The sequence below is a fragment of the Ctenopharyngodon idella genome, chromosome 2 (genome assembly GCF_019924925.1).
Source record: "Ctenopharyngodon idella isolate HZGC_01 chromosome 2, HZGC01, whole genome shotgun sequence".
Taxonomy (NCBI): Eukaryota; Metazoa; Chordata; class Actinopteri; order Cypriniformes; family Xenocyprididae; genus Ctenopharyngodon; species Ctenopharyngodon idella.
This window is the reverse complement of record NC_067221.1, coordinates 34,363,409-34,385,660: the sequence shown is the minus strand read 5'-3', so window position 1 is coordinate 34,385,660 and position 22,252 is coordinate 34,363,409. Positions and strand designations below refer to the sequence as shown.

The 22,252-nt window shown below is 36.3% G+C and overlaps 2 protein-coding genes across 21 annotated transcripts in view; both read right to left on the bottom strand.

Annotated features, from left to right (window-relative positions):
* LOC127495712 (NACHT, LRR and PYD domains-containing protein 1 homolog) overlaps positions 1–7,739 on the bottom strand; it is a 158,867-nt gene extending 151,128 nt beyond the window's left edge. For 13 of the 20 annotated variants that reach the window (XM_051862909.1, XM_051862936.1, XM_051862966.1 and 10 more), the window contains exons 1-4: positions 7,465–7,676; positions 1,587–1,688; positions 1,202–1,242; positions 297–366 (exon numbers count right to left, since the gene is read on the bottom strand). In XM_051862909.1, the coding sequence (XP_051718869.1) occupies positions 297–366; positions 1,202–1,242; positions 1,587–1,688; positions 7,465–7,480 (229 nt within the window). In that variant the 5' untranslated portion in view covers positions 7,481–7,676. Of the gene's footprint in view, positions 1–296; positions 367–1,201; positions 1,243–1,586; positions 1,689–7,464 lie in introns of all 20 variants that reach the window. The other 7 variants (XM_051863098.1, XM_051863088.1, XM_051863142.1 and 4 more) reach the window with 6 other exon arrangements.
* A 3,599-nt stretch (positions 7,740–11,338) lies between these two features.
* LOC127501143 (NACHT, LRR and PYD domains-containing protein 1b allele 2-like) lies at positions 11,339–21,865 on the bottom strand. Its single transcript, XM_051872955.1, has 6 exons — positions 21,851–21,865; positions 19,550–19,623; positions 17,804–18,018; positions 17,259–17,512; positions 15,567–15,683; positions 11,339–11,497 (listed from the first exon to the last, which is right to left on the bottom strand). Exons 1-6 carry the CDS (start codon positions 21,863–21,865, stop codon positions 11,339–11,341), a joined length of 834 nt encoding a protein of 277 aa, XP_051728915.1.
* Between the last annotated feature and the right edge of the window lie 387 nt (positions 21,866–22,252).

Here is a 22,252-nt window from a genome sequence, read left to right as displayed (position 1 = left end):
AAAAAAACTATAAACTATATAATTCTGTAAACTCTAAAGAATACGATCAATAACGTAGATCAACAAGCTCTATGCTCGGTGTCACTGTATAAATTGACAACTCATGATCCAAATTATACCACTACCTGAAAACATAATGGAGCATAATCTCTCCCAATACACAACAGTCACTAATGTGAACAAAGCCTTTGGGTGTTCAGTGTTCTTCAACTGGTGATCCACTAATACTATTTTTGTTTTACTATTTTTGGCAAACAAAGCAGAGTTCTAATTTTTTAATTGACATATGGGCATACCTGTCTCAGAAGGGCTGGGTGGAGTCAATGTAAATGTTGGTTCAGTTATGTCAACCAATTTCAGGGGATTCTACAGGAAAACCATTTGATTAAATGGGAAAATATAAAAGCTTATCACACTGAATTGACAGAAAATAACAAAATATTGCATTATACTTCTTGCAAAAATATTGTAAATACATTAAATATTAATATTAAGTTATATTTCCATTTATAGATTATACATTGACATTTTTAACAGATAGAATGCATTATAATTTAATAATTTAATAACTGAAGTGACTAAAACTAGATTTGGGAGCACCAGTTAACAAAATCATGCAATTGGTCTAAATGAGATGCTTGAAAAAAATGTGTGTATGCATGCATTCAAAAAAAAAAAAAAATGCAAGGAATGGCTCCAATGAAAAAAAGGGGTTTTCGGAATTGCCAAGTCAAAGTCCAGATCTCAATCCAACTGCAGTGGGAGGACTTGGAGTGTCATATACAGGAATGTAGTGTATGTAAGAAACTCTCCAATATCACACTGTTAAAAATATTCTGTATGAAAGAATGGGCAAAAAAAAAATGCCTCCAATCAGATTTAAGAGACTGTCAGACAACTTTATGAAATGTCAAAGGGAGAAATACAAGTAGGAGTATACTTTTTCCACAGAAGACAAAGGAATTTGTGTTGATTAAAAAAATTCAGATTTTTATAGTTATTCGTTAAATTATACCACTTTTTCCCATCAGTACTGTCCAAATAAATTTCCAGTATTGATATGCCCACATTTGTGACATTTGTTGTTTCAAAAGACACAGATACACACAAAACACAGGTCAAAAATGAAGACACCTCATGACCTCATTGCATTATAGTGTGATTACACCAAACACATGATAGAAAATCCCTTTTTACTTACATACAAGGGGTCCACAGATGACGTAATTCTGGCTAGCGATCCTTGAAAAGAATTAGAGATCATGTCAGATGGACTGAAGATGAATTATAAAGCAGTATGAAGACAATTTCATATGGATTTTTGTAGAAAGTTTGACATGAGCTTAAAGGGACAGTTCACCCAAAAATGAAAATTCTGCCATAATTTACTCTATTATGATATGATATGTCTATACTGTTATGATATAGCCTCATATGTATATATGGTCAGTCAGCTTTGTGAAACAGAAGTACAAGCTTTCTTCTATGGAATATTATCATATTTACGTTTTTAATAAATTACATAAATTTAAATGTATTGTCTTACAGTTGTGTAAGGTAAATAGTCCATACCCTCTTAAACTTACCCTCTAACTTTGAGCTCATATAGTCTTTTACTTTTGGCTTCCACACAAGTCCTGAAGGGCCAGTGGGCTCATCGTCTGTATCTGATGACAGCATGATATTTTCTGAGAAAAAGAATTTAAGACACACACAGTTCAGCTGGACTGAGAACAGCAGTGAAAAGTATCAAGTTACAGCATAACAAGCTTGATGAGGACATTTAAGAGGGCTATGGGGGCTGTCATTGTGGGGCCTATAAATGAATTAAAAGTTTTTAGTCTAAAACGGTTGTTCTTAATCCTGGTCCTTCGGATCCACAGAACTGCACATTTTTTTTTTTTTTTTATTATCTCACACACTCAGTTGAGTTCATGGAGCTCTCTATTAAAAACCTTTACCAATGTTTGTTGTTGTTGTTTTTAAGTTGCCAGCATCTGGCAGAATTTTTGATAATTTTCACAAAACTTTTATGGCACCCAGAATATTTTGTTGTAAGAATATCTGAACATGCAATATATCAACATTTTGAACAAAAAGCTGAGAAAATCGTGTTTTTGTCAAAGACTACATCCAGGGGGGTATTCCAGAAAGCAGGTTATGTTACATACCTGGGTATGTTTAAGGGTAAGAGTAAGCAGATAACCTCAACTTTGGTTTCCAAAAATGGAGGTAACTTTAGCCATAGCAACTTCCGGAGCAGGTTCTGTTCCAGGGTTAGTTTACTTCAGAGATATTTAGCGCATGCATGCCGTATTGTCTTGTACAGAAGTCTGAAATGTATTGGCTCCTCTTTTTTAAATAAGTAAAAGTAATAAGTATAATAACTTTTTTTAAGTATTGGCTCTCTTTTTTAATTAAAAGTTTTTGGTAAAGTTTTCGATCTTCTAATAACATTTTAGTCTGGTCTTTTTTGTCAACAATATTGCATGTTGATATAGTCAGTTATCGTTTAATGGCCTTATCGTCTTGTCATCATCTCGCCTTAGGGGAAAAAAGCTTTGTTGATGAACATTTCTCGTCATGGATTTCGTTAACAAAATTAACAGTAGTACAAACAGAAGCCAGAATTTAACATTAGCTTCCAATCAAATGTGTAACTAAAATGATAAATAACCGTAAAGTAGTTTCAATATAATGATTATGACAGTGAACCATGAAAATGTTATTTTGACCAAAAAATAGGAAATTACAATGCAGACTGGTTTTGGGTTTGTCCTGATTTTTTGACTGCTGACATTTGGCTTTTGACATTTTTTAATTGATTAACATAAATGGAATTTCTCTGTTTTGATGAGCTGAAAGGCAGAAAGAGGGTAGAAAAAGTAATGGAGAAGGCACAGAAAAAGAGACCATATAAGTCTAGTGTCTTAGGGATTCTCATTGTCATTTTCATCCATTCAGGTTTTGAAGGGTCATTGGGCTTAACACCTGTGCCTGATGTCGGTTTGGTTTCCTCTGAACAAAAAAAACAAAAAAAAAAAAACAAACAAAAAACAAAAAACAAAAAAAACAGGTCAGCTGAAAACAACAGTGAAAAATGTAAAATCTACATAACCAGCTTAACGGTGACGATATTTGAGTTCAATCAAGTTGAGTAGGATATCAAGTGAGAATGTGAGGCCTATAAATTTATTTAACAGGAAGTTACACATTTAACTTATCCACCCTGCAAACTGGTGGTGTCATTTTTCTATGTAAAAATAACACCTTAAATGCATTTGATTTTAAAGTTTCTCAGCCTCTATGTGACATAATGATTTTGCCTGGGTTTGTTTAGCCGGAAAGAGATTTTAAATCCACAAAATTTTAAATTTTTTAAAGTACACTCGCTAAGAGGTTAAAGATAACCAGCAAAACTGCCGTTTTCATTTTTCTCAACGATCACTGGTTCATTATAATGGGCAGACAATGACTTCTGTTCACCAGACGGGAAGTTCCACTCACTCTCAGAATATTTTGTTGTATGAATATCTTAAAATGCAAAAGAGAACATTTTTTTATCAACACTTAAATGTGGGTAGCCTCAAAAAAAGCAACATTTTGAACAAAAAGGTAAGAAAATCACGTTTTTTTCAAAGACAAGTGTCATTTTTCGATGTAAAAATAACACCTTAAATGCATTTGATTTTAAAGTTTCTCAGCCTCTATGTGACATAATGATGTTGCCTGGGTTCATCCGGATCGGATTCAGAACGATGTTCAAAACATAGATGGAGTAGATCGCTTTCATCAACACCCCCAAAGCTTGCACAGTCCTATAATACTTCCTGGGATGACATTTAATTCAGTAACGTTAGGCAGTTTTGTTTTACATGTTGTTTAATATTTGATGATCACGTTATCTTACACATGCAAGCAATGCGTCTACCGCTTGTTTTTTCTTCTTCACCTGTGTACTCTTTCAGAAGACGTGTAATAGCGCCCCTTTCTGTATAATAGATTGCTGGAAAATTCTGTCAAGGGGAAAGAGTCACTAACATTACTGATGTGCATCTTGAGACAAAACAATGGCACTGACATATTTTAAGATTTGTCAGTGCAAGTTGCTTTCAGTTAAAACAGCTCAAACATGCATTTTAGTCTAGGACTAACAATACAGCTTTTAGGATGCCTCTCTGACCCACCAATTACTGTTCTTGAATGGGAAGGAATGGATTTGTGTAGCCGCAATATATTAACTCTTGGGAACTGCAATTTACATTGAATTAGAAATATTGTGGACATTTGTGGACTTTACCGATGACAGAACTCAAATTGAGATTGAATAATTTACAGTGAAGGGTAGTAGCCTAACTAATTAGGCCTATAAATGTAAATTACGTAAGCTATTCAGATTCCAAAAATTAAGTAGGCTACTTGTAATTACATTAGCCTATATTACATTTTAAAATACTTGTAATCAGATTACAGTTTTTTTATTTATGGTTAGCCCACGTTATTCTCTATGGCAGTAAATTATTCATAATTCATTGATTCACACCCTATAGCCTACGTTTTATGCACTTGACAAACACATTAATTATTATTTGAATTATCACTGTCATTTAACCATGTAAAATTAACACTAACTTTTAACACTAACTTTTTTACTTTTTTCATGAATTCATCTTCAAAACCGTGTATATTTCTTATTCTGAATCACTACTGTACGCCTATAATAAGTGTTTATATTCAGACTATTTTAGAGGAATGGGACGCCAACTGATGCGGAGTAGGCCTACCACAGATAGGCTACATAGATAGATACAAGATACATACGGTTCCCTTTCAGTCGGTCACGTTCGACGTACATCAGTAGTGACCGACGAATTGGGATATCGCTAGAGAGCCCTATCAGCTTCGAGTGAACTACAACAGGCCAATGGAGTTGGCGTGCGATATTAGCATAATGCGCACCGCCCCCGCCAGGTGGTATATATAGGGGAGCAGATGCCATCGCACTCTGTCTTTCACTTCGGAGCCATCTAGTTGTGTTCCAGCTTTCAGACTTCAGAGTGAATTCTTCAAGCCTTGAGAAGGAAGATTGCATCTTGTGTTGGTGTGACAGCACTTCAGCGAGGTCGCGAGCTTCCTGAGGAGCCTGAGCTTAAAGCTCTTAACTGCTGTTGTGACAGCATAAATTTCCAAACCCAGCTTGTTGTCTGTTGCGATTTGGGCCGGTTCCTCCGTTACACCACTCCCCGAACACATCGTGACACTCCCTGTGTGCTTCAGCACAAGAGAGCTGAACTTTCCCCTCCTAAAAGAGCTTCACAGACGAACCCTGCGTCTTTTTCAAGATGTCATTTCGTCTGTGCGTTACTGGATGTGGTCGTTCATTGGTCCACGCTGACGGCCACAATCGCTGCATCACGTGCCTGGGCGTTCAGCACGCTGAAGAAGCTTTTGTGGATAGTTTATGTTCTCACTGTGGGAACATGACTATTGCAGTGCTGAGATCGAGACTCTCATTCCTTGGTTCTCAGGGAGTGGGGGTCCCTTCCCCTATGCCCCGTTCTGCCGTTTTCTCTGGCTTCGGCCGGGGTGACGGTGCGTTGGCATGTAGGCAGGGTGATCTGAGGATCACGGTCAGGGCTTCCCCGCCGAGTGCTGCTCCGCGGGCCCGTCCCCTCCACCTCACTGCAACCGGTGGTGTTGCCGATCGAGCGTGCTGGTCCCTCTACGGAGCGACCAGCCGTTTCCTTCGGCGCACCGGCAATACCTCTCTCCGGGACCGTAGTGTGTCCGAGCCCGATCCCGAGTTGACCGGGCTCGTCTGGAATCCTCCACCGTGTCCCGAGCCTTCTCGGCTTGATGATTGGTACCCGCGCTGGTCCCCAGTGCCCCGCCCCGATGCCATTCTTCCCAGAGGTGCATGATGAGGTGACCAGCTCCTGGCGGACGCCCTATAGCGTTCGTGCGAGACCTGGTCCCTAGTCCGCCTTCACCAACCTGGATGGCGGGGAGGCTAGGGGATATACGCGGATTCCCCCAGTTGAGAGGTCTGTTGTGATGCAATTGTGTCCAACGGCCTCTGGCTGGCGCGGTGAGCCGCGTCTCCCATCTAGATTGTCTCCTCAGCGAAAAACAGAGTGCGATGGCATCTGCTCCCCTATTTATACCACCTGGCGGGGGTGGTACGCATTATGCAAATATCGCACGCCAACTCCATTTCGTTGTTGTGGTTCACTCGAAGCTGATAGGGCTCTCTAGCGATATCCCAATTCGTCGGTCACTACTGACGTACGTCTCCGTTCCCTCCTTCAGGGAACGAGGGTTACATACATAACCGAGACGTTTTGTTTATTAACTGCTAGAGTGCCAAAAGTCAGCATAGCTATATCACCGTGAGTACAGTAGACATCATAAATGTCATGACATCTTAACCCGTTTAATCCCAAATTTTTCCCAGACATGAAAATTTCCAAATGAGGTGTCATTAGCTTCCCCTTGAAATAATCAATAATTATTTGTTGAAATTTTTATGGAAATGTGTTGAAAAATTGCGTTTTTGTTTGGCCATAATTGTGACCGGTGGAATAATGTGTAACGTTACGTTATAGCCTACTGAAAATTCTTATAGCCTATATCGGCCCAGTGATTTAACACATTTTAAACTATTTCATATAATTTTAGGGTTACTAAATATAAAAACCCTTATACAACACTTATAGGAATACTGAGATAAAAGACAAAAAAAAAATACAAATACAACCATCTGTTGTTTTGTTTTGTTATGTTGGTTAGCACGTTTTATTGCAGTGAACTATTTTAGTCGTCGATCGGGATCCTTAGGAATATGATCAAATGATTTCTCCTTCGCTTTCCCCAGCCTGTTCTGGCATCCTGGCACACAGCAGCTGTCCAACATGTTGAAATAGTAAGGTTTGTAAGGTCTAAACATGTCTGGTTTTAAATTATTGTTCGACCACTATCGATATCGATGCTACAGCCGCTCTCTTGATGGCCTGCATTGAGTTGTTGATCCAATTAATTAATTAACACGAGAACGATTCATTCATTTAAACGATGAATGAATCACTCGCTCATAAACATCGTTCATCATCCTTCACTTCACATCACTTATTCGTTATTCATTAGAGTTAAAAAACAAACAAACATACAAAATGAAAAGAAGCAGTTTCCCTTAAAATAAAAGTAAAAAAAGTAGAAAAACGTAGGCTATGTTCCCTCAACATATTTAGTCGACCACAAGAAAAAAATGTAATTCCCTCTACATAAGGAAAGATCACTTTTGTAAGGAGCCAAATAAATTAATTAAAACATCAACTTTAAAACTTTAACTTTAAAAACAACAAAAACATCCCTAATTTCATTATAGGTCTTATAGGTTCAGTAAAAGTGAAATGGGGCCTATTGTCACTGTATTCCGCTATTTAATAACATAAATAATTCACTCACTATGAGGATCCGCCATCGTGAAGGTATCCAATTTATCCTGCGTTTTAAAATAGCCTACAGTAAAAGTATTATTTGAATAGTGTTCCTACGTTCATACAGTGAGAATTCAAAGAAACACCGTTTGTTCTGTCATCATCTAAAACGCAAAAAAAAAAAAAAAAAAAGCTTCCTGACTCCAGAAACAGGAAGTAGCCTAACACATGGACTAAGCTACTATCAGAAAACGAAACCTAAAGTATAGCTACCCTCACTGCCAGCCCAGTAAAATGCTCTAACATAACATCTTAATATTTTTCTTTTCTTTTTTGTAACTATTACAAACATTCAGTAGCCTATTTAATTATGAAATAAAGTAGGCTAGGCCAGACTAGTTTTACACTTTTTGCTGTAAGCCTACACATACTGACCAGAATACACATGGTATTTGTTTTCTATGATACCTTGATGTCAAAAACCTATAAATAATTCCTATTTCCCACAATTAATGGTTGAAGACAAGGAATGACTGTATCTGTCCTGTCCCCATGCCAGTAACACTTAAAAAGATATTCATTGTCCAATCGTCAGTGCAGTCAACATGGGACCATAACACAGTGTTACATCTGTGCCCCACTTAGTTACCACCATATATTTTTGCCTGATTTTTTTTTAGTTTAATTCAAAGAAGACACATCAATAATTGCAACAGGCAAAGTTTGTTTCATGACCATGATAACAATGTTAAAAATAAAATGAAAAAATGTACCTGAAAATACATTTTAAAAATATTTTTGCTGGAATGTGGACTGTGTGCTTTAACTTTACCACACAGATGAGAGGATGCTAATTCAGCTGAACATTGACACTTTTCTCTTAGAGCTGCTGTACAGCCAAAATTTGAATCATTTTCCTGTTATCACTGTAAAGCTGCTTTGAAACAATCTTGTATAAATCTTGCTATATATGTAAATAAAGGTGATATGCCTTGACTTGACTAATGTGAATGTGCACACAGATGATGACAGTTCAAACCTGCATTAGAAGAGGAATATTCAGTGTTACAACTGCTCGGTCTATTATACCTAATAAGAGATTTCACAGAGAAGTGATATTGTGAAACAATCTGTTTGTTAATCTTATTCCATTATTCAACACTTATATACAAAAAAGTCCAAAACTTTGACTAAAAAAGAAAAAAAATATCTTTATTGATAAATTAAATATAACCTATTGCATAGAAAACCTTCAAACTTTACAGTACACAATCTCAATGGAGCATGTAATATGTTACACCATACAAGAACATCCAACAAGATTCTCATTTTCCTTATGTTGTTGTTCTGCAGCATGAACTTTACTGTACATTTCATCTGTTATCATGTCTTTGGTCTTCAAACAGTCAGCAACCTCCATTATGAAACAAACTGTTTACAAATTTGGATTCTAATTCAAACAAAATGCGAGAGCGTTTCAGTGTGACTCTTGAAATTCATTTCCTCATGCTCCTGTTTAAAAAAAGAACTGTACTTTATATTGCATTTATGATTAACTTTTTTTTAAATTATTTGTTGTATTATTAATTTTAAAAATGTAAAATACAAAAGAAAAAATATGACCCGTGTGCTTTTTCCCAGCAATTTGTACACGTTTTTTTTAAAATTGTATGTGGTTATTATATTATCAAATAAAAACATCTTTCATAGTAATTCATTGTCATAATGAGTTAAACATAAGCATATTACAGTGACAATCAACACACATATACATACAGTACAGTTGGGATGAGGAAAATAGAAGCATCTGGATTTCTCTCTATATACACGAAGTTGTAGCTGCCGTTCCTCTCTGATGTTCTCTCAGAATTATTGTGTCCAGACTCCAGTTCGTCTGCTAATGTTTCTTTTCCTTCAGCAGTCTGTCTGTAGAATTCCGCTTTTATAAAAAATCCATTAGAGTCAAGAACATCCAATAAGAGTCAGCAAACACCATCACTGATGAAACACTCTGAATGAGTTCATCTGTTTTTTTCACAAATTCAGATTCAGACTAAAACAACAATAAAAAGGTTATAGGGATGTGTGTTGGCAGTGTGTGTACACAACCACCCTATAATGGTAAAAATCCACCCATTCCTTTTTATATTTCACATAAATCATAAACAGTGTCACAAAATGAGTCGTTTGTGACATCGCACTGTAACAGGCCCCATCCATGACTGGTGATGGAATCTGCACTGTTAGCTCCTCCCCTGACTGAGCTGTACACAGTCTGCCATGTTCAGCTAGTGGAAACACATGAATGACTCAGCTACGTGATAAACAATCTAAATGTTCTTCTGCTGGCTGTATCAATGATCACAGAATGCGTTTTTCCATTCCACTGATCTACTTTTCCACTGCTTTTCTATGTAAATGTGCTAGACGGACGTGTTTGACCATTGTGCTCGCATCTTTACAGCGTCTCGCATAGGAAACGGCATTCTAAAAATACAGTGCTCAAGGTCAAAGAATGTTTAACTTTTAAAAACTCGTCTCGACACCTTGAGTTTTTGACTGCCCGCGTTTTTAGATGCAAAGACTGTGTGTATGGCCCCGAATGGGGAAAAAAGCAATATCCGTCTAGTGCATGTTTACATAGAAAATAATGGAAAAGCAGCACAGTGGAATGCAAAAATGCAAAAATCTCTGATGTTCTCTCTGCATTACTGCTGTCCACTGGGTCCAGGCTCCAGTTCATCTACTAGATGAGGTTCCTTCTTCTTCAGCAGAATTCTGCTTTTACAGAAGCTCCTCCAGAGTCAAGAACATCAAACAAGAGTCTTGTTTTCTCCTGTCGTGGTTCTGCAGCACGAACTTTACTGTACATTTCATCTGGAATCATGTCTTCGGTCCTCAGACCGTCAGCAATCGCCATCACTGATGAAACTCTCTGAATGAGTTCACCTCTGTGTTTTTTCACAAATTCACATTCTGATAGAAACAAAAAAAGATTCAACTTACTTTTCAGAAGTTTTTGTGTGTGATAGAAAGAATGAGCAACTACTGCAATTGTACTTTGAGTTCATACCCATGAGCCTTCTGTGAGCCGGGGATTCTACATCTTGACCTGATTTTCCTAATAAAACAGAAAAAGCTGTCATAAAAACCCTAATAAATTAGGAACTGACCAAAAAGGGAAACCAGGGAAAACTTTATTTTTTTTTCATTCTCAATTCATAACCTGAGGAACATGTCAACAGTAATAGTACCATTAAAGTATATACAATGATAAAGACTTAATAGATCATAATATTCTATTTAGTCTAAGATAATGTTAAAATCATCCTGATACACTTAAGGTAAAACACTAATCCAACTGTATGTAAAAGAAAAGCACACATCTCAGGAAATATATTGTTTTAATTCTTATAATATTAAGGAATCGGGTTTTCACCTTTATATGGTACTTCTTTTAGCTGTCAGGAATAATGTGCCTGAAGCAAAAGAATCCTGATTGGTACCTACTTACATATAATTATGTGATATGGGTTAAAACCTTTTGAAAAAAATTACTGATCAGCTTGTAAATCTATTTTACAGATTTAATCTTTGATATGATAACTAGGTCCGGTTTCACAGCCAGGATTAGGCCTTAGTTCAATTAGAGCATTTAAGTTGCTTTTATAAACATACCCTAGAAATACACATTACTGGTGTGCATCTTGAGACAAAACAATGGCTCTGGCATATTTTAAGATATGTCAGTGCAAGTTACTTTCAATTAAAACAGCTCAAACATGCATTTTAGTCTAGGACTAGCTTTAGCCTTGTCTGTGAAACCGGGGGCTAGTGTTAGAATTACACCTAACTTCACATCCATGATAAATTCTGGCATGATAGTTACTAGCATCATCATGTCATTCATTACCTGTGAGAAGGATTCGTCGTGGAAGCCACACTTCCTTTCCATTAGTTTTATCCAAAAGACTCAGCTTGACCTCCTCAATGTTGACATTCACAAACACTTCAAATGTGGCATGATAGTTTGGACCAAAATTACACTCAAACATCTCAGTCTGAAAATAAGAAATGCAAAATGAAGGCAAGAAAAACAAGCTAATCGACCGAACCACCTTTGCAAGCACAACTTTTGCAGGATGTTTTACAGTGGTAATTTTTATTTTTATCTTACACATCAGACGTTATTCTGTACATGACTATAAAAATGTCCATTAAAACACTGACCTGCAATGAACTGCACTGTCCAGAAAGTAGTCTTTAGAAAAATGGTGAGAACATAAGTCAAGTCAAGTAAAGTGGACACCACTGACAGCTAATTGGCCAGCACGGGTCCCACTCCAAAATTTAATTCACTACTGGCAGTTTGATGCTGACTGACATTTCATTTAACCTTCTGATGAAAGAAGCATTTAATTTGATGCAGCTGCATGGCACATTGTTAATGTATATTAATGTCAAATATTAAGAGAATATTAACATTGATTGCAAGATACAGAAAAAAAGAATAAAGTTGTCCTTATCAGTCAAAAACGACTGAAAAATGTTCCGTTTTGAAATTTAATTTTTTTTTTTTCCGCTTCGAAATGGGATTAGAGGTCAATCGATATGGGTTTTTTTCTGGCCGATGCTGATATTTAGAAATCAGGGCAGCCGAAGGCTGATATATGATGCCGAATTTTGCCCGATATCTTTGGCCAATTTTCTTTTTTCCCTCCTTCATCTCATTAAATCAGCACACTTGTATGATTTATAATAATGTATACGTTAAATATTAAATATCAAATATCTAGACTTTGTCAAATAAACTAGCCTAATTCAATCTGCTTTCCACAAGAGGTAGCATCACGTGTTCCACAACAGCACTTAGCTGCTCGCAGATGGGCCTGCCTATTATTTGGCCTAGTTTGCAGCACAATCGGATGTAGATTCATTAAAAAAATGCCAAAAATCTGCCTGTTTAATCGGTTGACCTTTAAATGACTTTCTATCACATATCTAATGTTACTTTTGTCACATTAGATATGTGAACACACACACACACACACACAAAAATCATGGACATGATTTGGATATGTTAAAGGGTCGAAAAGAAAGTAGTCACACTTGGCTCCTTTGCGGTCAAAAAATGACCGACATAAGAAAAAAAAAGGTGAAATCTTTTGGTGGTACAAACTACAATTCAGCCACTATGCAAAAAAAAGTGCACAGCAATGAAGGGGTGACACTCTAAAATGTCAAGAGTGCAAAATAGACACATCCACCCCCTCCCCCCACCCACATAAATATGAACTAGCGTGGCTAAAACACAGAGCAAGCTTTTGCAAATTAGTGAAAAAAAAAATTCATCCACAAGGCACTAAAAAAAACAAACAGCAAGGAAGAGTCTAAAAACACCAGAGAATTTATAAGCCACTTTATATAGAACTATAGGAATCTAGTGGTTACACCATAGCATTACATAAGTTTTTCTTTTTTTACTCCCACCAGTTGGCACTAATCTACTGTCAAAAAATGGATTTTTAATGCCTAGTCTCTATTTTGAGATGGAATACTGCTTTAATTGAAAAATAATTTAAAAATATAATAGAAAAAAATAGCTAATAAAAATTGTATGCATAGTATCATAAAATATCCTGAAAATGTTGAATTCATCAAAAAATTTAAATAATCAAAAAATATTATTGAAAAAAATTATATTAAATTGTTTTTCCCGAAAAAAAAAGTTACATTTCAAGGCTTTGGTCACTTTTGACCACCTAAACGGGGGTCACACACTGTAAGAGAGCCGCAGGGCTGTTCAAAATCCTACCACACCAAATCATTGTTAATGTACATAATGACTTTACAGTGTGTATAGACATTTTTCAATAATAAATGTCTTTCTGTGAATTGAATAAAGTCTATACTTCATATAGAGACATAGGCCCTATAATATAAATTAGCTTAATAATATAGATTGCCCTTTGTCTTTCTGTTTGTGCTGTTTTACAGGAAGACTCATCAATGTCACATTTTTTCTTCCAAGTGAATTTTTTTCCTGTACACAGTTCACAGTTTTAGGCTGCTGCCTTTAACTCGGGAATGTGACACATTTAATGTGCAGCATGGAGCGTCTTGTATGGTGTGCATTTATAGCCTATAGAAGTAAGTTTAAGGTTTACCATCGGGTTTACGTTTCCTGAACAACTTTCACGAAAGTTGAGTCACTGTGTAAGTTAACGTTAGACCTTCTGCTCCATTGATAGAGAGTTTATCAAATAAGAGAATTCCAAATTTAGCCTAATATACATTTATATCTGTGCTAGTAAAACATGCAGTACAGTGTTGTAAGTTACAATATAGTAATGATTAGCTATAAAGGGTATAGGGTAATGTGAAGTAACTCTCTTTGGGCTCTGTGTTTTGTTCCTTTACAGATTGATTACATGTACAAACTGCTATATTACACACTAAAGGTACAGTAAAATAAAAAAGCATAATCAGTCCCCTTTAATATAATAAATGATATTGAAATCAAATACAAATATGTACAAACCCGATTCCAAAAAAGTTGGGACACTGTACAAATTGTGAATAAAAAAGGAATACAATGATGTGGAAGTTTCAAATTTCAATATTTTATTCAGAATACAACATAGATGACATATCAAATGTTTAAACTGAGAAAATGTATCATTTTAAGGGAAAAATAAGTTGATTTTAAATTTCATGGCATCAACACATCTCAAAAAAGTTGGGACAAGGCCATGTTTACAACTGTGTGGCATCCCCTCTTCTTTTTATAACAGTCTGCAAATGTCTGGGGACTGAGGAGACAAGTTTAGGAATAGGAATGTTGTCCCATTCTTGTCTAATACAGGCTTCTAGTTGCTCAACTGTCTTAGGTCTTCTTTGTCGCATCTTCCTCTTTATGATGCGCCAAATGTTTTCTATGGGTGAAAGATCTGGACTGCAGGCTGGCCATTTCAGTACCTGGATCCTTCTTCTACGCAGCCATGATGTTGTAATTGATGCAGTATGTGGTCTGGCATTGTCATGTTGGAAAATGCAAGGTCTTCCCTGAAAGAGACGACGTCTGGATGGGAGCATATGTTGTTCTAGAACTTGGATATACCTTTCAGCATTGATGGTGCCTTTCCAGATGTGTAAGCTGCCCATGCCACACGCACTCATGCAACCCCATACCATCAGAGATGCAGGCTTCTGAACTGAGCGCTGATAACAACTTGGGTTGTCCTCGTCCTCTTTAGTCCGGATGACATGGCGCCCCAGTTTTCCAAAAAGAACTTCAAATTTTGATTCGTCTGACCACAGAACAGTTTTCCACTTTGCCACAGTCCAGTTTAAATGAGCCTTGGCCCAGAGAAAACGCCTGCACTTCTGGATCATGTTTAGATATGGCTTCTTTTTTGACCTATAGAGTTTTAGCCGGCAACGGCGAATGGCACAGTGGATTGTGTTCAGCGACAATGTTTTCTGGAAGTATTCCTGAGCCCATGTTGTGATTTCCATTACAGTAGCATTCCTGTATGTGATGCAGAGCCGTCTAAGGGCCCGAAGATCACGGGCATCCAGTATGGTTTTCTGGCCTTGACCCTTACGCACAGAGATTGTTCCAGATTCTCTGAATCTTTGGATGATATTATGCAGTGTAGATGATGATAACTTCAAACTCTTTGCAATTTTTCTTGGAGAAACTCCTTTCTGATATTGCTCCACTATTTTTCGCCGCAGCATTGGGGGAATTGGTGATCCTCTGCCCATCTTGACTTCTGAGAGACACTGCCACTCTGAGAGGCTCTTTTTATACCCAATCATGTTGCCAATTGACCTAATAAGTTGCAAATTGGTCCTCCAGCTGTTCCTTATATGTACATTTAACTTTTCCGGCCTCTTACCTGTCCCAACTTTTTTGGAATGTGTAGCTCTCATGAAATCCAAAATGAGCCAATATTTGGCATGACATTTCAAGATGTCTCACTTTCAACATTTGATATGTTATCTATATTCTATTGTGAATAAAATATAAGTTTATGAGATTTGTAAATTATTGCATTCCTTTTTTATTCACAATTTGTACAGTGTCCCAACTTTTTTGGAATCGGGTTTGTAATAAACTGTTACCTCTGGCTGCACTGTAGATCCCTCTGGTTGACAACACAGACTGTATTCTGTTGCCGGAGTAAGAGAACACTTTGAACTGGTTTTAATGTGTGTATTCTCCGCATGCTGGTCCTTGACCTTAAGGGAAGAAGAAGCTGTGAAAGCCAGTGATAAGGGGAGAGCAGTAACCAGGGGCAGTTCTAAGGTCAGTGGATATTTGGGGCTTTAGCCCAGACTTCTGTAGTTGCAAATGGAGTCAATTTGCCAAGCTGTATTTTAAATTGTCAGGCTGTTTGTCTGAGATAAAAATCTTTGCAGGAATTACCAAAGATTGCGAAGATTATGATATCATGTCTTAATAAAAGAGAACTGTAAGTTTCCAGGCTCGCATCTGACAGTAGTTTTGTTTCCATCTACTTATTTTTATGTGAATTTTGGGATATTAAAATAGGATGGAAACAGACAAATTTGAAAAATATGCATTAAAAAACATACATGCTCAATTGAGGCATATCATTTTTTTTATCTAATAAGAAGACATGCACATAAACTATGATGAAAACACATTTAACAAATAAATCACTCATTGTGCAACAAAAAAGTATGTGACTTTGCCTCAACAGAGACAGCTTAACTGGACTAACCAGCGAACTACTTTCATTGCTCAGCATCTCAAATGTTGGTTTGGTCATTCTGAAATGGCCTGAGGCTAAAGTCTGACAAAAAATCAAAAATGGTTAATTACCTCCCAGAATTGTCCCACACGATTGTGTTTCTAAACACCAGGTATCCAATAACCAAATGCAAGATTAATTGTGTTTTGTCTGTGTGCTCTGAGGTGTAAGTAATTTATGATGTAGCCAACGAAAAAAGAGCCACAGTGGCTTACCCAATTGCAGCAACTAACATTTTTATTACAGATATTTTGCACCAATTTCCCAGGAAGTGATTATTTTGTTCTCTTGAACACGTGGGATGGAAACTGTGATTTACTGACAAATGTTGTATGTATTATTCCAATGTTGTGCATATGTTTAATTCACAACTTTGGATGGAAACATACCTAGTGACCCACACATGGAAAAATAAATTAGTGGATTAAAACAGCATTAAACAGAAGTTGCAATACCCTTTCCTATTCTTTTAAAAAAAAAAATAATTGTCCATTTTGATTTCATGGTAACTTTAAATACAGTTGTAACTCCTGAAAATTTACAGTGTACACAGCCATTGGTCCCCTTAGCAGCATGAAAAATAAAGCCTTAATTTAAATTGAACTGAATTGATTATATTGAGAAAGCGATATTGTATAATCACTGAAGCTGTCAACCTTTCCACCACAAGCTCATGGGTTCTGCATTCTCACAAAAACACTTTACAATCCGCGAAGTTGACCACACTGCAGCGAATCTCATTTTTGACTCTACTATGTTGACTATAATAACAGGATCGCTAAAGTTTAGAAATAATGTGCTAACGCCATAGTCATCACAATTATTTATCTACAGTATATAAGTATTTATCTGCTTAAAAGCAATGTATTGAGTAATGTGTGTCCCTTATTAATTTCCATTTGATATGGATGTGTGAGTGTGTGTTAATACAAACCTGCCCAAATATCAAGACCCATTTTCATAAAAACAGTTTCTATGAGTAGTATATAAACATTTGCATTCATTTGAAAAAAAAAATAAAATAAAATAAAAATGATACCTCTGACAGTGGAACATTCAACGGAAGCAAATGGACATCCATTATTTTTTCTTTCTGTCTCGCAGTAATTGGTCGCAGAAAGACGAGCACTTGGGCAGCAATGGGGGAAGGAGAAAAGATCCTTTTTAATATCCCAAACATGCAGAGATCTCTGATGTCAATCATCACATGATTTTCAGTCACTTGGAGAGGCTGGATTATTGCTATATTACCACCAGTTAAATGTGCTACAGCCAAACCGTCCTTGTTTTCCTCTGTAAAACAAATAAGAATGATTATTATATAATATTATTACATATAAAAAATGGTTTTCCAACAAAGGTGATTATTTATACCGTCAAAAACTGTGAGAATTATCAGTTACACTTTATTTTAAGGTGTCTTTGCTACACTGTAATTATACAGTACATTTAAGTACCAAGTAATATTAAGTTTGGTTTGGTTTAGGGTTAGTTGCACGTAATTATACATAATTAATAGTTATTAATATTGTAAGTACATGTAACAATGACACTAAAAGTGTGAGGATGTAGAAATAAACATACTAGAGATTTCACAGTGTGGAAGGTGCAGTCTTGAGATTGAACCATGAAAACAGTCAATGTTGTACAAGGGTCCTGCAGGCTGTATCTGACCCAAACCATCTAACAGACGAGGATCCCATGAGACAGTTTTATAGAGCACCTCTCCTTCACCCTCCATCACAAACACAATGTTGGTCAGGGTGCACTGAAAATGGCCAGCATGTGGACACACAAACCTGGAGGACATGACATATTGACATTATTAAATCAATGACCCAGGGCTGTAACCACCATAGACACTGAGGGGGACAAGCCTGGCCATAATCAGTATTAGGACATTGTCTATGGCCAAATAAGTAATATCCGACTATAGTCTATAGACATTCTCAATAAAAATTTTGCAGATCCATCAAACTCTTTTCAGGTCAACCTATAAATGTGACAGTCAGGTTCTGGAAATAAAAATGTAGGGAAATTGATATTTAACGATAACTTGTAAACCTTTAAAGGTGCAATGTGTAAAATTTGGCAGGATCTATTGACAGAAATTCAATATAATATACATAACTATGTTTTCAGTGGTGTATAAAGACCTTACATAATGAACCGTTATGTTTTTATTACCTTACAATGAGTCATTTCTATCTCATATATTGCAGGTCCCCCCTCCATGTCAAGTCGTCATTTTGCGCTGGCATGTTTCTACAGCAGCCCTAAATGGACAAACTGCTCTACAGAGCGCGTTTAGTCACTATGTTGTTGTTCGTCTAAATCGTTCGTGTTTTTAAAGGCAGCTTGCATCGTCACTACGTTGAATACGCACAAAGTAGTAGTAGTAGTTAGTCGTCTGGTTTATTAAAAGCAGAGACATTCTTTGTTAGAAATAGGAAGAAACCTCATTGCTTCACTGGCTAATGCACTCTCTGCTGTCTTAGATGACAACATCTTTGTCTTGTGTCGGCCAGACGGCCACCGTAGCTTCTCCAAAAGGGAGGGGTGAGCTCCGTTGGTTGCAGTTCGCAACCTCACCGCTAGATGCTGCTGAAATTTACAAACTGCACCTTTAAAGACGCCTTATTGTGAGCTACAAGGTTGTTAATCTGTACTATTTGCTTCTGTTGAAGCCATTAGCCCACATTATTTCAACTTAGTTATAATATAATCATGTTACACAGCATTAAACTACATTACCCATTATGCTTTACAAAAAATTCCACCAATCAAACAGTCAAAATGTGCCAAAAGATCTTGTTAGCTCCGCCCACTCCCATGATGCAACATGCTACAATGGACGCTTCAATACAACATCATCATGCACCCACATGGAAAGACAAAGGTTCCAGTTTATGACATATCTAACGTAGACAGCCAAATAGTTGTTGTGGCACGTCATGTCAAATGCTCTCGGTGTAAACACCGGTTGGATGGGTTTATTATAAGCGAGACACTCGTGTTTGCTCTTGCTTCCTCGTGACACATAGCAACACAGCTAAAAGTATTCCTAATATGCTGGAACTTTTATTGGAAGTAGCCTACATTTACCAGTTGAGAGACACCTTCTCAAGCACCTGTAAGAGCTGTGTTTGTGAGGATAAGTTATAACGGAGGTTTGACACGCAAAGGGAGCGTTTACAAAATACCTATATTTTTTATTTTTTAATTATGCTAGGTGCTACTATAGTGTCACAGAAAATAACAGAAATAACATACTTCACCTTTAAGCATAGAAATTTAACACATTATCTTGTCCAAAAAAAAGTTCAATACCTGTAAGTTTTCTTGTGTTTGTCAACATCTCCCTGAAGTAGTTCAGGTGTGAACACTTCTGCATTTTCTGAGGACTGTAGTAAAGAAAAGAAAAAAGGGAATAGTTTATCCTCCAAATTATTATTTAAAAGATTAAATGTTACATTTCTGTAAACATTCTGAATATTGTGATTTATAACATAATTAATTAGACATTGAAACCTCAATAAGGGTTATTTGATTACAAAATATTGTCAAGAAAACCCTGAAAAATTGTGGGTCCACAGGCATTAAATGCATTCGAATACTGTATCTGTCACACTGCATGGTTGTGGGAAACGCACGCAGATGATGGAGATTCAATAACAAGGTCTTTAATGGCAAAACGCAGGAGATCAATACACATAGCACAACACAGACGAGAACCGACGGGGAGAACACGGAATATATACAGGGCTAAACGAGACTAATTAATAAGACACAGCTGGGACTAATAAACTCAAATGAGGATAACCATGGGAACAAACTAAAGGTGGGAAAACTAAGAACAAAGAACACGTGACATGGGAAACATAAACACAGAACCCGGACAGTATCACTGTTATTAGTAGAATGTTTTATAGCTTCCAAACAATCTCCACATTTACAGTAATTTATCGCACAGAAATATGATTGTTATAATGAATTGTAATTCACTTTAGAAGTCGACTTGCATTCCCTAATGTAAAATACCATTGTTTGCAAGGCAATGTTAAATATTTTGGTAAAATAATATGTGGAAAAAAAGATGAAAATAATGTACTGTTAAGAAAGATAAAGACACCACTGATACTCACTGATTGTGCTGAAGATGATGCTCCTCTGTGTGTACTGGCACCTAAAGTTTTCAAACAAACAGAAAACTGACTTTGGTAAAGTAAAGAATAAATAAAAAATAAAAATAAATAAATAAATAAATAAAAGTAAATAAAACAGGTTTATCTAGGATGCCTAAATTTATTTTTTCTCCATGACATGATTGTGACGTCAGTTTTCTAGATAATCTGATTTGTTTTCAGCAGAATTGGTTACAATGAGTTACATAAGGCATAGATTCAGCTTAAGGGTTCTGGGATTATAACAGTAAACATTTTGCTTACTTCTGCTCTCGTTCTTTTCTCTCTTCAGCTCCTCTACTGTGAATCACTCCCTGTCTGATTGAATCAATACTAATTCCCCCTAGCTAATGAGAGTAACATTCAACACTGATTATGAACAGACTGCAAAATTATAAAGGATATTTAATTCCTTGGCTGTTGATTACTGTTTGTATACAGACAAATAATCTCTACAATAAACTGAAAGAAAATACAAAATAAATATCTAACAAATAACCCTAAGTGTGCGCATTTACATGCACATTCTTAATCCGATTATGCTTAATATGCCGACAACGTATGTGGTCATGTAATAGGCTATAATATGACAGGAAAGCGTCCTTACTGTGCATTTAAGCGCATCCAGACAGAGCGAGTTTTTGGCGGTATTTGGTCTTGAAATTATCCTCTCTTTATGCCTTAATTGATAATTTATAGCATGTTACGATAAAATGCATTATATTGTTTTTATTATACTTTGAGATAAAAACTACTAATCTGACTACAAGCCTCTTTGAAATTAATTCTAAAACTAAGCTAATTCTGCAAGCTGATCTAGACCATATATATTCATAATTAATTATAATCCGTTGTAATTAATTATCTATACAGTTCCCTTTGTGGTTGATTTATATTTATAATTGATCATAATGTGACCAATTATGTGATTAACTATAAATATATTTCACATTTGAGCTAATTTCGCTATATATCGTTGAATGTGACTGACTGAAAGGGAACCGTTGTTAAGAATCTATAATTATTATATCAGAATTAAGTATACAGTTGTGATTTAGAAGGAAAGGAGCACCAAGGACATGAGACTGGCAGAAACTGTGTGTGTTCCCTTTAATGTACCCTTTAAATAACCAATAAACTGAGAGCGACATAAAAGCTAATTGCACTGAATATACAGATATACAGAAAATATTTGTTTGTTCAAATATAAACTACATCATTTTTTTAGTTGGGTAGGATTCTCTAAACTCTAAAAATATGCCGTCAATTATGTAAATCGTTATTTGGTGCTTACATCATTACTATGAAGACTGATGCAGCTACAATATCTATAACAAATGTCATTATTTACACAATCACAGTGGAACAGTCAATCCTAAAGAATATACAAAGTGAACTTGAAGGGTTAGTACACCCAAAAATGAAAATTCTGTCTTTAATTACTCACCCTCATGTTACTCATGTCGTAAACAGCATAGAAGAATGACAGGGATTACTTTTGTTTGTTTTTTTTGTGCACAAAAGCATTTTCACCGCTTCATAACATTAAGGTTGAACTGCTGTAGTCACATGGACTATTTTGACAATGTCTTTACTACCTTCCTGGGCCTTGAAAGTGGTAATTGTGTTACAGTCTATCTGAGGCCAGATAGCTCTCAGATTTCAGATTTTCATGTGTTCCGAAGATGAACGAAGGTCTTACGGGTTTAGAACGACATGAGGGTGAGTAATTAATGACAGAATTTTCATTTTGGGGTGAACTAACCCTTTAAGTCTGAAGGTTTTCTTTGTTCTCCGACTGTTGATCTACTGATCTACTTACTATTTTATTTTTTGGCACTCAGAACAG

Bases quoted from the DNA above. Each gene is read 5' to 3' on its own strand.
- LOC127501143 (XM_051872955.1), bottom strand. The intron at 17,513-17,803 runs GTATGTTTATTT...TTTGTTTTACAG, and splicing joins TCCACACTGTGAAATCTCTA to AGGAAAACAAGGACGGTTTG. The intron at 11,498-15,566 runs GTAACAGTTTAT...TCTTATTTTCAG, and splicing joins GATCTACAGTGCAGCCAGAG to ACTGAGATGTTTGAGTGTAA.